The sequence below is a fragment of the Pungitius pungitius genome, chromosome 1, assembly GCF_949316345.1.
Source record: "Pungitius pungitius chromosome 1, fPunPun2.1, whole genome shotgun sequence".
In the NCBI taxonomy this organism is placed as follows: domain Eukaryota; kingdom Metazoa; phylum Chordata; class Actinopteri; order Perciformes; family Gasterosteidae; genus Pungitius; species Pungitius pungitius.
In genome coordinates this window covers 2,200,456-2,216,528 of record NC_084900.1, presented here as the reverse complement: position 1 = coordinate 2,216,528, position 16,073 = coordinate 2,200,456, and the positions used below count along the sequence as shown (strand labels likewise).

General features: G+C 52.8%; 2 protein-coding genes across 2 annotated transcripts in view; both read right to left on the bottom strand.

Annotated features, from left to right (window-relative positions):
- The window catches only part of dysf (dysferlin, limb girdle muscular dystrophy 2B (autosomal recessive)), a 32,203-nt gene extending 26,451 nt beyond the window's left edge, over nt 1-5,752 (bottom strand). Inside the window, 9 exon segments of the mRNA XM_037480184.2 lie at nt 57-107; nt 185-247; nt 332-460; nt 750-1,009; nt 1,093-1,219; nt 1,876-1,981; nt 2,309-2,400; nt 2,516-2,571; nt 4,655-5,752. Coding sequence (XP_037336081.2) covers nt 57-107; nt 185-247; nt 332-460; nt 750-1,009; nt 1,093-1,219; nt 1,876-1,981; nt 2,309-2,400; nt 2,516-2,571; nt 4,655-4,727 — 957 coding nt within the window. The 5' untranslated portion in view covers nt 4,728-5,752.
- Nucleotides 5,753-7,687: 1,935 nt separating this feature from the next.
- Nucleotides 7,688-15,914, bottom strand: znf638 (zinc finger protein 638). Its single transcript, XM_062563345.1, has 15 exons — nt 15,894-15,914; nt 13,774-14,724; nt 13,600-13,661; nt 13,307-13,468; nt 12,995-13,203; nt 12,659-12,879; nt 12,432-12,566; nt 12,142-12,333; nt 11,832-12,053; nt 11,517-11,615; nt 11,347-11,381; nt 11,067-11,115; nt 8,154-8,248; nt 8,042-8,065; nt 7,688-7,864 (listed from the first exon to the last, which is right to left on the bottom strand). The coding sequence occupies exons 1-15, from the start codon at nt 15,912-15,914 to the stop codon at nt 7,771-7,773; spliced, it is 2,571 nt and encodes an 856-aa protein (XP_062419329.1). The 3' UTR covers nt 7,688-7,770.
- Between the last annotated feature and the right edge of the window lie 159 nt (nt 15,915-16,073).

Genomic DNA, 16,073 nt, shown 5'->3' with positions numbered 1-16,073 from the left:
AGTGTCACGCTTTATATCTAATTTAATTTGAAGTGAAAACAAAAAGCGGAGTTCACCTTGAATTCACCGATCACAGCATCCGTTCTGAGTGAGCGGGAGTCACACACCTGTCGGGCAGGTAGAGTGAGTTTCTCATTGTTCTGACAGTGTTCTGAAATGCTTCAAAAAGTAAAATGAAACCCACGGTGATGAAGATCGGTTCATCGAACAAGTCCGATGGAGTCTCGAAGAAGTTGAGGAAGAACGTCTGTCGAGGAGAGACGGATATTAGCCTTCGTTTAACGTGATTTATTTCACAGTGGTCCTCGGGAATCGTTTAAACGTCGGTCACCTCGTCGAAGACGGGGTTGTTGCCCTTTCTGATGCGGGTCCTCCTGGTCTGCCCGGCCACCGTTACCTTGACAACGGGCTTGATGTTGATGCCCGGCAACTGTCGGCCCTCGATGACCCGCACGCGGACCTGGACAGGTTGACACAGTTTAAAACGTGTGTGTATTCAGCAGATGGAGTCCTGCTCTGTACATGAATGCATCATCTATGAAATCTAATCTAATGATGATGTTTTCTATGAGCTCTCACAGCTCTTTCCGACCTGAACCCTTTGTCTCTTTGTGTGGTAGTTTTCTGTGTAGCATCCCTAAATCACCACACGGAGGCGCTGTGAGCAACAAATAAAACTAATACCTTTTATCTGCCACCAAAGGAAACCAGGCAAAGACTACTTTTATTTTGAAAAACGGGCTCTTCACCTGCAAGTCCTGCGGTTTGTCGGCCAGCGGTTTCGGCTGACCGCTGGCGCCCCTCCTCCTCTTCCTCAGCCCCCCGCCGGGGGTGTTGTAGGAGGGCGGCGAGCGCTTCGGCGCCTGCGCCGTGGGGGACTCCCGGCCCGGGGGCCCCTGGGGCCCCACGATGACCATGGAGCGCCCGTCGTCGGGGCCCTGGTCCTCCGGCGGCTCCAGCATGATCATGCTCTCCGTGTCCTCCTCCCCCAGCGTGTCCAGAGAAATCACTGCGGGGGCCGAGACAGCGGGTCAGTCACGGTGAGCCGAGTGGGGGGGGGGGCGTGTGCAGCGGGGCGAGGGGTTAAATTACTGGTGACCGTGTCCATCTCCACGTTGGGGTTGCTGTTATGGGGCGGAGTCTCGTGCTGGAAGGGGGGCTGGAACACTGGAGCCGACCCCGGGGGGGGGACGTAGGAGACCTGCAGGGTCAGCGTGGCCTGGTGGAAACACACACGCAAAATTATCCCTGCACCTTGCATCCTTATTGACGTCCCCCATTTCCAATTGGTACCCCTCAAATTAAGAATCAATTGCGCACAAAAACAAGTTTTTCTAATAAGACATTTTTACTTTGCAAAAGAACAAACGATCAATAATGAGAAGCTTAACATCCTCCACCGGTTTTGACCTTATAAAACAAAAGATTTCTTTGGAATAAATTGTGCTGTCCGGTGTCCAGTTAAAGGTGTCGTCTCCTGCAGTTTCTTTTGACCGGAAAAAGCAGCTTAGGTGATAAATTCTGACGTGTGTGTGTGTGTGTGTGTGTGTGTGGCAGCATCATCATGCAGGAGCTGCTCACACTTTCCTTCATTTCTTTTTTTAAATGGATGATTCTAAGACAAGTTGTTTAATGCCACCGCGGTGGCGAGAGAGACTATCAAACAGAACCATTAAGAGAACAACTATAGTAGTAATGAAATGAAATGAGGGGTTTGTTATTCTGCTCTGACTCAGTGAAGTATTTCAAGATGCAGACAGGAAACTCAGAGTGATTTATGATTCGTCATCGCTTCGTGATACAATGAGGCAGTAAATTAATCTGTCTGGGCTTCATTCTGTGTGTGTGTGTGTGTGTGTGCGTGTGTGCGCTCACCCCTGTGATGTTCCTCTTGGTGTCCAGCAGGGACACGGTGAAGGTGGCGGCCAGGTTGGGAGAGTTGAGAACGTCTCTGAGGCCGAGCCGAGTTTCCCCCAGGAACCTGAACGGAGGACACACACACACACACACACAAACACAGACACACACTTAAAATGTCTTTAAATGTATTACATGTCGTACAATTGAACTTTGACCCGAGTAGAATGAGGCTCCTCGCTCATGGCACAGAGGTCACGGTCAGGGCGTCCCGTGAGAAGCGGATGAGCACAACAGTCGGTGAATGGGTGGAAAATCCTCCGCGGCCACAATGAGAGGATGACCCGACTCCGTCATGCCTGACCCCGCTCCACCCTCCCCTCCCCCCTCCCCTCCCCGCTCTGACGCGCTTCGACATCTTGGTCGGACCCCTAAGGACCCCCACCGGTACCTGTTCCTCCCCATCTTCTCGTGGTCCTTGACGACGCAGTGGACCTCGGCGCACGAGTCCAGCGGGATCCCCTTCAGGTCCCATTCGAAACCCTGAGGGAGACACAGCAAACAGGGCCGTCACATCTCCCCCCCCCCACCACTGGCTGATAAACTGGACCCTCAGCACAAGGGAAGTCTGAAGGACACTTTGATGGATCTGAGGTACCTCGTTCCAGACGGGGTTGGGGTTGTTCTTGATGATCTTTGTCTTTTTCTTGGACCCTGAAGGAGAAACGGGAGCTTTAGGAGTTTGTGTATCAGACAGAGCGCCGGGTCCAACACTGACGTGTGTGTGTCTGTGTGTGCGTGTGCGTGTGTGTGTTATCTCTATGTGGCTTCCTGTAAGTCCAGAGCTCAGATTTCTCGTCTGTCTGCCACCGTTTTACAGATCAGAATTCATCCCCACCATCACAGGAGCCTGATGGAGTTCATCACGCCAACACGTACGTCAAAAAAACAAAACGAAATCCGCGTGACGCATTTGTTGGAGGAGCCCAGCGGACGACCTTGAAATCAGATGCAGGTCTGTTGAAGTCTCCCCCCCCCCCCCCCCCCCCACTGTCCCACCTACGGCTGTTTGCTTTCCTGTTTTCCACCACAGTGAGAAGAACACAAACACACACCAATTTACCTTTTAGTTACACAAACAAGGACGCACGTAATACCTTATGTTACATGTGTGTGAGTGTGTGTGTCTGTGTGTGTGTGTGTGTGTGTGTGTGTGCCTGTGTGTTATCCGAGCGAGCATCTCAGAGACAGGAAGTGGCACAGCACTGACTTCCTGGTTGGTCCGGCTTGGCACAGTTTCTGCCGCGAGCCGAGAATAGACGACACCGTGAGTTACGTGTGGGAAGGTTTATCTGTGTGTCTGTTGTGTGTGTTGATGTGTGTGTGTGTGTGTGTGTGTGTGTGTGAGGCTGGTTCAAAAAGGACAAATATTAACAGATTAGGGGGATGTTTTTGTTACTTTAACTGAAAGCTGCATTATCTCTAATGGCCACCAGGGGGCGGCTCCTCTGCTCCCAAAGAAGTCTACGAGAAAATGACTACTTCTCTCTTGATTTATTCAATTCATGGGCTTCTTCAACACTTCCCATTACGACTCACTTAGACCATATAGCAGGGGATGCTTTAGGGCGGTGCTACCTCTTGATTGACAGGTGGCTACAACAGCGTTCTGGGTCACAGAAACATCATTTACTTCATCCTGGAGGTTCCTTTAGGACTGGAAGTGGGCCTCAGCTTTGTTTCTCGGGGTAAAAGCTTCTGACAACATGACACCTGAGTGCGTTGTCGCTTTTTAAACAAGTCAAACGTACAAAAAACTTGAAATAACGGGCAGAGGTCCAGGATGAAGTATTTCTGGTTCCAACACTTATTGTTCCAATAACAACACTTTGGGCGGATATCCCGCCTGCAGCACACAAACACATGCTATCAGATTGAATGTCACGTTAACACGCTTCAAGACCTACGCCTGCGGAGAAATGACCTCAAACGGGGAGAATCAGCTGCATCCCATCAAAAAAGGACATTACTGTCATTACTTGTAGTAATATACAGCATACCGGTTCTTAGGAGTATTGCAGTACTCCTCCATTCAACACAAAGGTTTTATCTCTCCCTAATATTTTTTTATTATCAGCATTTCTATAAATGGACGTGGTATCGGTTTTCTAAAGGGGGCCAACCCTTCATTTCCTTACCCTCAGATCTTATAGACAGACAACTAGAAGGCATTAATTAGTTAGATAAATGGTCCCTTTAAACAGGCTAATAATAAAAAACATGTATATAAACTAATGTTTCCAAGGAAAATACTGACGCAATCAGTAACTAAACGATGCAAATCAAGAGAAGAAGCTCACGCTTGAATTTCAGCTTAAGTCAAGTATTAAGTGAAAACCGACATTTTAAGGGAGGGCTTAAGTGACGCGTCAAATCTTTAAGGATCCAGTCCGAATCTTTAGGCACGCTGTGGTACTGCTGCCCTGCGGGTACGTCCTCTGGCCACCAGGAAGCCGTGTGGGGGACAAAGGCAGGAAGTGAGCAGCACAGCTCGCCTCATTAGAGACACCGTCTCAGGGGGGGGTTAGGGGGGAGGGGGGGGGGCAGCACCGACAACCGAAGGCAGCCGAGCAAAAAGCAGACTGCGCAAGTTTAATCATAGTAAAACGTATAGAGCTTAACTCTGGAAGTGAAAACAGAAGGCTTATATTATTGTTTGACAGAATAACGGCGCATCAGTCGCCTGACCTCCGACCCTCTGCCCCCCCCCCCCCCCCCCCCCCCGCGGTCCTCTTACCTCTGAATGTGACGCTGACCAGAGGGTCCGAGTGCCTGAGGTTGTTGGCCCGCTGGAGAACGCAACGCAGCATGGTGTCTCCTCAAGGTGCTCGCTTCTGTTGTTAACAGGTGACTGAGCTCAGTAGATAAGGAGGGGGGGGGGCGGGGGGGCGAGGTCACTTACATGTCTCCTCCCCTCCCCCGGAACAAGGGGGCCGAAACTGACCAAGCCACTGACCTTCTCCTAGAGAAGAGGAGGTTCTGATCCACAGCTCGAGGGAAATGCAGTTATAGGGTTTCTCTAAAAGAATCTCGGCAAATGACTTTGTCAAAATAAAAGCCCCTCCCTCGCCAAAAAATCTGACATCTAATGCCTTTTCCAGCTAGATCTACAAAATGAAAGCTCTTGTAGACCTCACAAAGCAGCGGCTCCTCTCTCTCTGACTCTGTGGCCGAGTGCAGGCGAACAACCGCTTCACATCCAGAGGAAATCCCAGCGCTTCCTGTCCTCCTTTCCTCCCTCGTCTCCTCCTCGTGTCCTTATCTTCTCCAACCCTGCCGCCCCACTCTCTCTGCGATCTTCTGTTTTAAGCCTCGGAGACCCTCCAAAATCTGTCACGTTTAATGGCTTTTCTTCAGTAGAGAATTGGGGGGGAAGACGTGATCTTGTAGTTAGGACCATTTGGGCCTCGTTCACGTGGACGTCCAAAGGGGTTTTTGAGACTCAAAGTCTGTAAAACGGGGTCCGATTTCGCGGACTAAAATGATTTATAAAATATCTAATGTCTCCGGGGTCTTTAATCATTTTAAATTCCATTGAGGAAGGGGTCAACGGGGCCACACACACACACAGATGCATGAACGACGAGAGAGCGCCACCCGCAGGTCAATGCAGGACGCACACACACACACACACACAAAATTTGTCTCTCTTGAATGCGTTTGTCAACTAAAACATTTATAATAGACATTATTTAATATAATAAACATCAAAGTACCTGCAAAGTGTTCCAGTGTGACCGAGCTATCGTCTGCTTTGTTTGTCAATGGTTTGTAATTCATCTCATCAGGTCTGCAAGATACCAACTAAGACCTATTTGTTTCTCTAAAATGACTTCCGCTGCATTGTAAAATCAATGCAAAGGGGCTGCTGTGAAGACAGCAAACTGCACGTAGGGACGTCTTTAAATGCAACGCGCTCCGGATGAGAGAAATGATGCAGCAGTTTTTAAGAGCAGCCTCAAACCCATCGGGACGCGATGGAGAAGATCCAAAATGTCCAAAAGTACTCCATCAAATGATCAACTAAACGCGCCAAAGCAACTAATCACTTTGTGACTGAGTGCTAAATAAAGCAAGAGCATTACATTTTAAAGGAGGAATTATTGTGAAAGTAAATGAATTATTGATATATATATATACTGTATATCATACTCATTTAGCATTTATTGTAATAACAGTGACCTGAGAGTAACAAACCACATATGTAACCTTTCCATGTGTTATAACAATTCAGCCATTCATAAAATGTCATGATTCACATTATTCAATCCCAAATGTGTCTCTCGTGTGTGTGTGTGTGTGTGTGTGTGTGTGTGCCTGCAGGCACTGACCCCGTGCGGAAAAAATGTGTCATGAGTTCATCACACACTTGAAATCTCAACTGGAAAGAAAGAAAGGGACATGAACTCGTGGACTTAAAGAACATGTGGATGCTAACGTGCTAACGTGCTAACGTCAAATAGTACCAAGCCCAACAGGTGCAACGTTTACCATTCTCACTCTTTTGGAGAGCGAGGGGGGCCAGCGGGTCAAAATGTCAGCTCGATCATGATCCAAACATCTAACACCTGCCCTGCCGGCTATTGATGACCAAAGAGGGGGGGGGGGGTTGGGGGGGCAGTAAAGACTCCAAAAGGCTGCAGTTGATGTTTCAATCAGTGGATCATATTTCATCATTATTTACATGACTGTAAAATCAGGATGTCATGGAGGAGAAAGAGAAGATGTACTTTACTTAGTCCCCCCCCCCCCCCCCCCGCCCCCCCCCCACTTCATTGTCCCATCTGTCCTCTTTTTCTTTCTGCCCCACCCTCAAACAGACTGCAGCCCCGAGAGGCTTTCCCCTTTTACCCTCAGCTGTTGGAGCGCATCCCCACCCCCCCCCCCCCCCCCGAATGTCTGTCCCCCCCCCCCCCACCGGGACAGAACCGTTGTCCCTACCTTCATAGGTGACGCTGCAGTAGGAGTCGCTGACGTCATCGTCCGGCGTCTGCAGACGCTCTGCACACAGTATGAACACACGCAGCATGGCTCACACACACACACACACAAACACACACACACACACACACACAGGGCTCGGTCAAATGCTGCAGACACACACGGCGAGGTCCATTTACGGGCGTCAGTAAGTCCAGAAGACGTCCTCCGAATGAGAGAGAGACGAGAGACCAGAGCGCTCAGCTGTCTCGCTCGACCCCCCTACGCCCCCCCTCCCCTCTCTCTCTCTCTCTCTCTCACACACACACAGCATGGTGCACTGGCTGACTCATGCACGCACACACACTGTCCTTTCAATCACAACTAGTTTAAAGGGCCAGCAAACACAGACACACACACACACACTCACACAGACAAAGGGTCAGAGTGTGTCAGGGGGGGGGGAATGTGCTTGTTGATGCAGATTTTTTTGCAGCAGAGTGACGGCCGGCGGCTCAAAGCGGCTTCGTTACAAAAACTATGAATATTTTTATGAAGTTTTACTGCGTGTGGAACAACGAGGGGGCTTTTCTGCTGCCCCTCTATTTATAGTAGTGTGTTTGTGTGTGTGTGTGTGTGGGGAGGAGGGGGGGGGATTACGGGAACGCAGGCTAACTTTGCTTCGCCGGGGGGGGGGGGAGCCGCTCCTTCTGTCGTCCCTTTTCTTCACGTAACCGTTACTTTCAGTAAGATGACAAAAGGATTTCAAAGACAAAGTCACTCAGTGAGATAAAAGCCCCTCCTGAGTGTTTCTAGTAATAAACACTAAATCTACGTTGCATGAAGTGAAGAAAGGCGACAAAGTAGCAGATCAACAAGAGAAAGGCGTTTTGTTTATAAGAAAATTGTTTATTTGGTTAAAAAATTGCAGTTTTATTCTATGAGAATAATATTGGACTTCACAGCGTGGGCCTCGGTGTTTATGACCTCATCGGGATCTTCTAGACGCCGCTTCAGGCTCCTCAAACTACCAAGAAAACAAAAAACATTTTTATTCGTAATTGACAGGGTACTTTGTTACGGAAATAAGAAATAAAAAAGTACCTGAATTATTTGTTCACGCGATGCATTAAAAAGGTCCATGATTAAATAAATAAATGGCGATTTGAACTTGAGATATAACTTTACAAAGTGGTTTACTCACGACTCAACGCGTAGAACTTTATTCCTGGAGATTAAGAGGAGAATAGAAACAGCTGTTCAGTTGCGAGAGGAAACTCCTGCTTTTGGGCGGCGTGAGGAAGACGAGGGCTCACCGAACGGGCTCCTCCTTCACCCACAGGAACGGACAGTCGCGGTGTTTCTCCACCACTTTGGTCACACCGCCGGGCTCCGCCATCTCAACGCAGATCTGAGGGAGGAGACGAGAGATGAAGAGGAGGAGACGGGAGATGAAGAGGGGGAGACGGGAGATGAATAGGAGAAGACGGGAGATGAAGAGGGGGAGACGGGAGATGAATAGGAGAAGACGGGAGATGAAGAGGGGGAGACGGGAGATGAAGAGGGGGAGACGGGAGATGAATAGGATGAGACGGGAGATGAAGAGGAGGAGACGGGAGATGAAGAGGGGGAGACGGGTGATGAAGAGGATGAGACGGGAGATGAAGAGGAGGAGACGGGAGATGAAGAGGGGGAGACGGGAGATGAATAGGAGAAGACGGGAGATGAAGAGGAGGAGGCGGGAGATGAAGAGGGGGAGACGGGAGATGAATAGGAGAAGACGGGAGATGAAGAGGAGGAGGCGGGAGATGAAGAGGGGGAGACGGGAGATGAAGAGGGGGAGACGGGAGATGAAGAGGAGGAGACGGGAGATGAAGAGGATGAGACGGGAGATGAAGAGGGGGAGACGGGAGATGAAGAGGATGAGACGGGAGATGAAGAGGGGGAGACGGGAGATGAAGAGGGGAGATGAAGGCGGGGAGACGGGAGATGACGAGGGGGAGACGGGAGATGAAGAGGATGAGACGGGAGATGAAGAGGATGAGACGGGAGATGAAGAGGAGACGGGAGATGAAGAGGATGAGACGGGAGATGAAGAGGATGAGACGGGAGATAAAGAGGAGACGGGAGATGAAGAGGGGGAGACGGGAGATGAAGAGGATGAGACGGGAGATGAAGAGGATGAGACGGGAGATGAAGAGGGGGAGACGGGAGATGAAGAGGAGACGGGAGATGAAGAGGGGGAGACGGGAGATGAAGAGGATGAGACGGGAGATGAAGAGGATGAGACGGGAGATGAAGAGGATGAGACGGGAGATGAAGAGGGGGAGACGGGAGATGAAGAGGGGGAGACGGGAGATGAAGAGGAGGAGACGGGAGATGAAGAGGATGAGACGGGAGATGAAGAGGGGGAGACGGGAGATGAAGAGGATGAGACGGGAGATGAAGAGGGAGAGACGGGAGATGAAGAGGGGAGATGAAGGCGGGGAGACGGGAGATGACGAGGGGGAGACGGGAGATGAAGAGGATGAGACGGGAGATGAAGAGGACGAGACGGGAGATGAAGAGGAGACGGGAGATGAAGAGGATGAGACGGGAGATGAAGAGGATGAGACGGGAGATGAAGAGGAGACGGGAGATGAAGAGGGGGAGACGGGAGATGAAGAGGATGAGACGGGAGATGAAGAGGATGAGACGGGAGATGAAGAGGGGGAGACGGGAGATGAAGAGGGGGAGACGGGAGATGAAGAGGAGACGGGAGATGAAGAGGGGGAGACGGGAGATGAAGAGGATGAGACGGGAGATGAAGAGGATGAGACGGGAGATGAAGAGGGGGAGACGGGAGATGAAGAGGGGGAGACGGGAGATGAAGAGGGGGAGACGGGAGATGAAGAGGATGAGACGGGAGATGAAGAGGAGACGGGAGATGAAGAGGAGACGGGAGATGAAGAGGGGGAGACGGGAGATGAAGAGGATGAGACGGGAGATGAAGAGGATGAGACGGGAGATGAAGAGGATGAGACGGGAGATGAAGAGGAGACGGGAGATGAAGAGGATGAGACGGGAGATGAAGAGGAGACGGGAGATGAAGAGGGGGAGACGGGAGATGAAGAGGATGAGACGGGAGATGAAGAGGGGGAGACGGGAGATGAAGAGGGGGAGACGGGAGATGAAGAGGGGGAGACGGGAGATGAAGAGGATGAGACGGGAGATGAAGAGGGGGAGACGGGAGATGAAGAGGAGGAGACGGGAGATGAAGAGGATGAGACGGGAGATGAAGAGGATGAGACGGGAGATGAAGAGGGGGAGACGGGAGATGAAGAGGGGGAGACGGGAGATGAAGAGGAGGAGACGGGAGATGAAGAGGATGAGACGGGAGATGAAGAGGGGGAGACGGGAGATGAAGAGGATGAGACGGGAGATGAAGAGGGGAGATGAAGGCGGGGAGACGGGAGATGACGAGGGGGAGACGGGAGATGAAGAGGATGAGACGGGAGATGAAGAGGATGAGACGGGAGATGAAGAGGAGACGGGAGATGAAGAGGATGAGACGGGAGATGAAGAGGATGAGACGGGAGATGAAGAGGAGACGGGAGATGAAGAGGGGGAGACGGGAGATGAAGAGGATGAGACGGGAGATGAAGAGGATGAGACGGGAGATGAAGAGGGGGAGACGGGAGATGAAGAGGGGGAGACGGGAGATGAAGAGGAGACGGGAGATGAAGAGGGGGAGACGGGAGATGAAGAGGATGAGACGGGAGATGAAGAGGATGAGACGGGAGATGAAGAGGGGGAGACGGGAGATGAAGAGGGGGAGACGGGAGATGAAGAGGATGAGACGGGAGATGAAGAGGAGACGGGAGATGAAGAGGAGACGGGAGATGAAGAGGGGGAGACGGGAGATGAAGAGGATGAGACGGGAGATGAAGAGGAGACGGGAGATGAAGAGGATGAGACGGGAGATGAAGAGGAGACGGGAGATGAAGAGGGGGAGACGGGAGATGAAGAGGATGAGACGGGAGATGAAGAGGGGGAGACGGGAGATGAAGAGGGGGAGACGGGAGATGAAGAGGGGGAGACGGGAGATGAAGAGGATGAGACGGGAGATGAAGAGGATGAGACGGGAGATGAAGAGGAGGAGACGGGAGATGAAGAGGATGAGACGGGAGATGAAGAGGGGGAGACGGGAGATGAAGAGGGGGAGACGGGGGAGCATGAGGAAGAAGGACCTGTTTTCTCGTGTTCTGATGCTCGCAGACGACGGACGAGGCGCATCTTCTGTGAACAGAGAGAAGAAGAAGGAGAAGGGAAAAAAAGCAAAGTTGAGGTCATTGATTTAATGCTTTTGTATTATCTTCACTATAAGATCCTTCACAGGTGGATTTTCTGGCTTTTACTCCAAACTTTTTTTTTGTGGACACAAATGAAGAATATTTATAGTAATAAATGGACATTAAAAAATAGACCTTCCTTCCTCTTAAAGAGAGGTCCGTTTGAAACATATCTTACGTCAGAGGCTTTTTTTGCTCCTTAGTAACTGTCTTCTGTAAAAAACCAAATTGAAATTTGTTATTTCAGATCAATCTGTGAATCGACAGTGAGACGGCGCTTCATCACACAAACGTTGACGACCGCGTTTCCCCCGGCAACCGAGGGAGGAAAGCGAAGGGGCCGACTACCTTTCCTCCAGAGACCGTGACTTTGATTCCTTTCAGGTCGAAGCTCGCCAGGCTGCTGGGTGTCTTCGTGTCTTCTTCTCTCTCAAAGCACCTGACTGCCTACACACACACACACACACACACACACACACACACACATTACTACCACCGGCTGGTCGACCTCGACCTTGTTGTGTCTGTTTCTGCTTTTATCTGTGAGGGAGAGACCTTGACCTACCCCCCCCCCCCCCCGTCCCTCCCCCTCCCCCGGTCACAGATCACATCCCCCCCCACACCCCCACCCCCACTCTAGTTCATGCAAATGCTTCGACTCACCCTGTCCAACAAGAGGTTTTCTTTCTGGAAGAGCTCTGCCAAAGACACAGAGAAGACGTCAGAGGACAAACGCGATGAAGGACGTGGGACGTCCGTCCCTCTCTTACTTGTTGTCTCTCGGCTCAGGTGTTTCTCGATGACTTCGCCCACGGTGGGAGGGGTTGCCGGGGCAACCGCCTCGGCGCCCGGGGGCCGTGTTTGGCACGCCTGGAGCTGGGCTCCCTGCGGGCAGCAGATTTCACGAGTCAGCAGACTGAGTGACCGAGCCGAGCTTCCTGCCCCCCCCACCCCCCCCCCCCTCAAACTTTACCATTTCAGCTTCGGCGGCCCTCCCCCGGCCTTTAAGCGAGCCGAGATGTGCAGGCGGAGGCTTTTTGGGCGACAGAGGCCCCGCGTGGACCACCTTCCCCTCGGCCACGGTGATCCGGATCCCTTTCACCTCGAGGCCCTTCAGGCTCTTCAACTTCTCGGCGTCTTCTTTCTTCTCGAAACACACAATGGCCTAAACGGGCACACAGAGACGCTCAGGCCGATTCGGGGTCAGGTGACGTGACGGCGCTTCGGGGGGCCGCTTCTTTTTTTGTTCCTTTTGACACGAACCTGCAGCTTGGGCGGGAAGAGCAGGAAGGACTTCGCCTTCCCGAAGCGCTGCAGAGCGGCGAGCACGTCGCTGCGAGACAGAGACGCGTGGACGCCCGTCAGCTTCACCATGGTCGGGGGGGGGGGCTTACCGCCCTGGGCAGAGAGGGGAGAGGAACACACACTTAGAACGCATCGTCGCTATGTTGCACGCGCGCACACACACGCACACACACACACACACACACCTCGGCCTTTGGGGAAGCTTCAGAAGGCTTTTGAGTCATCTTCTTCTTTGCTGGGGGGGGTGAGGAAGAGGCAGCTGGAGTCGAGGAGGTCTCTGGTGGACTGGAGGAGGGGGAGGAGGAGGAGGAAGGTGACTTCCTCTTGGCCAACTCGGCCAGTACAATCGGAGCCAGAGTTTGAAGCAGCGCGTCCAGGTCGGACGGTTTGGACAGCAGGTCCACAGCTGGAGGGACGAAGACAAAGGGTCAGAGCCTCCGTTGCAGGGTGATTAAAATGATGACATCACGGAGAAATGACCGAACCTTTACTTTGTTGTAGTCGCTTCAAATTTTTCAAACCTGAGTTTTCCAGGAGCTTCTCAGCCACCTTTTTACAGGAAGCGGAGCTGCTCTCCTCACTGCTGCTCTGAGACCACCGTCTCTCGTCTGTCCTCCTCCCAGGCAACCGCCTCCCGTCTGTCCTCCTGGGAAAGGGCCTTTCATCGCCTCTCCTCCTCTCAGGACTCGGGCGGCGGCGGGACGAGCTCCGGCGAGAACCCGAATGTGACCTTTTGAAAGAGCACAGATGATTTCTCAAGTCGAAGATGCTAAAAATGCGTCGGCAGCACATTTGGTCCTTTTTAAAAGCAGCTTGTCCCTGGTAGAGCAGACCTGCTGCTGGGACTCTGGGGGCCACGGGGGACGGGGGAGACGGAGCGTCCTCCGCGCGCCGTTTTCTGGTCTCGGCGGGCCGGCTGTGAGCGAGCGGAGGCCTCAGCACCTTCACCTGCAGGACTGAGGCTGCCTGGAACCTCTCCGTCCCACTCCGGGTATCTGTGGCGACAAATCAAAGCATTTCAGGGAAACGACGCCAGAGGTCCGAGAGCAGAAAAGAGCATCACGGATTGGTGAAAAAAAAATAACTTAAATTCACAAGCTCTCTGCAGTAAAAAAAGAAGACCGACCGTAGACGGAGACGTTTGCGTCCCTCCAGGTGAACGTCTGTCTTCTGGTGGGAAATCCAGTCCTACGAATCAAAGGCGCAGCGTTAAAGAGCTCTGATCCATCCGCCCAAATGATGATGACTTTCAACAGGTGCTGTCACAACCCGCCCCCCCCCCCCCCCCCCCCGCCCCCACCTTCATGTGAAGACATTTTCTGCGACACAGACAACAGGTGTGCGGGAAGCTCCTCGGGGCGGCCGCGGCGGCGTCATGCATCGCGGCCGCCGGCGGGACGCCCCCCGAGGAGGAAGCCTTCGGCGCGGGCCGCTGGTCGGGGGGCGGGGCCGTCGGCCGCGGGACGTCGGACGGGGCCGGAGGACACGACGGGACGTCCGGCGAGACCGAAGGCGCCTGCGACACCGGACGCTCCTCCTCCTGATGGCGTTCCCTCTCTCCGGCCAGCGTGGACCCCCGTGCTGTTGACTGACTGCCGGGGTCCGGTTCGGGCGGACCCGCCGGGGGGGCCGGAGCGGAGGGGGCTTGGTTCTGCTCCGGGGGGGCCAGAGCGGAGGGGGCTTTGTTCTGCTCCGGGGGGGCCGGAGCGGAGGGGGCTTGGTTCTGCTCCGGTGAACTCTCTCGGCCCATCAGAGGAACCGGCGGGTCCGGCAGAGGGGAGGAGCCCGGGAGCGCTTGGGTGTGGCCGCTGCTCGGCGGAGCGGGCAAAGGGCCGAGGCCGGAGGCGGGACCCGCCCGGTCACGTGACGACCCCGGCGCGCCGCTTTCCACCTGCGCTCTGTCGCCGGCTGCGTCCGTCAGCGGCGTGCAGGTTTCTCTGATGCCGCCGACGCTCTGAGGCTCGCCTGCCGCCCCGTCTACGCATGCGTCACCGCGGCCACCGTCAGTCACGTCGCTGGGCTTGACGACGGCGGGCGAAATGTCCTCCTGGAGCCTCGCCGCCCCCCCGGGAGGAGCCACCCCGGCGGCGGCGGCCGACGCCCTCTCCGCCTTCTCGATGCCGATCTGCCGCAGGATGAACGGCAGGCTGGCGGGGGTGATCTGGTCCTGCGGGTACCAGACCAGATGGTCCAAGTCCTCTTTTTCAAGTCCAAATCGCCGGAGGAGGTCACGGGCGGATTCGGCGGCGCTCTTGTCTCAGCCGGGCGGCGCCGAAGGAGAGAGCGTCGCGTCCTTTCTGTCCATTGAGGTCATCAACACACTGTCCCCTCCTCTGGGGGGACTTTGGTCCCCGGGGGCATACAGGGGGGCACGGGACATGGTGCTTGAGAGCGTCGTTGTTCCGCTTTCAGCTCAGCCCGCCACAAGGATGGCGGCCTGCTGGAGGAGGTCCTCCGGGGGGAGGGGCTTCCAACCTGGGGGGGGTCTCACGTGCAGAGGTCCGCGCGGCCGCTGGGTTCTGGCGACGTCGGGAGGTTCTGCTCGAAAAACGGGATCACAAAGAGGACAGTCTGCAGTTTGCAATAAAAACCAAAACAAGTCAGAACCAAAGACCTTTCACAATAAAAGCCAGTGACACTACACTGACACTTAGTTCACTTAACACAATACTAATGAGCAGGTAAAATAGACAAATAGTAGATTAATTAATTTACAAAAACACTGATAATGGAGAGATTCGGTGATCATAGTGTGAGCTTTCGGCAGGTTGTTTTTAACTTACAAAAATTCACAAACATGTAATAAACAGATATTCAACGAGACAGCGACACCAAGTGGACAAAATAAACGGGTATTAGATTTTAGCTTACGTTGCATTAGAACTGTTGATAAAAATGATGAGCCATTGTTGCAAGATCTATAAAACCATATATAAAAGGTATAAAAACACCATTAATGCCATTCGCCCATCCGGTACCCAAGTCCCGCCCTTCAAAATAAGATATCACGCTCCAAATTGTACAATAAAAGCTCCTTTAAAACGCAGTGAGAAACTTCTCCGATCATCGCCTCAATGTTCTTGCTGCTGACTCTCATCAAAGCCACTTCCCTGGTGTAATAAGACACGTAAACGTTCACATAGACTCGTAGTCCTTTACATGTAACGCCATGTGCTTTGATGTGTTCGAATTAACATGACTGTTACATGTTTTAAAGTGGGCGGCGATCGCCAAAGGAAAGTTTTCGGCTAACGGCAGCTAGCGTGTCCGGGAAAACACGTGACGTCACCGGCACAGAAAACAACAACACGCGCGTTGCGCACGTCTCATAAAGCCTACACAATAGCGCTACTACACCGATATAAACGCGTACAAAAACCGGCCGAACTACCGCGGAAGCATTGTTAACACGTGACTTACCCTCGCAATAGAAAACGCCATAGTGACGAGCGGACGGGGCTACGGGAAGCGGGGAGGGGCAAATGGGGCGTGGTCACTTCCGCCCCACGGTGATAAAAAAAAAAAAAAAACACGCGAATAAAAGTCTCTCTTAAAAGACTCTTTAAAATAAAATTCACACATACTTAACAGGATGATCAA

What these genes read in the sequence shown, in the direction of transcription:
- znf638 (XM_062563345.1), bottom strand. Translation starts at nt 15,914, where the DNA reads ATGGCGTTTTCTATTGCGAGG. An exon ending in TCACGGTCTCTGGAGGAAAG is followed by an intron (nt 11,382 to 11,516) that starts GTAGTCGGCCCC and finishes GGTTTTTTACAG; the next exon opens with AAGACAGTTACTAAGGAGCA. An exon ending in GAGCAAAAAAAGCCTCTGAC is followed by an intron (nt 11,116 to 11,346) that starts GTAAGATATGTT and finishes CTCTGTTCACAG; the next exon opens with AAGATGCGCCTCGTCCGTCG.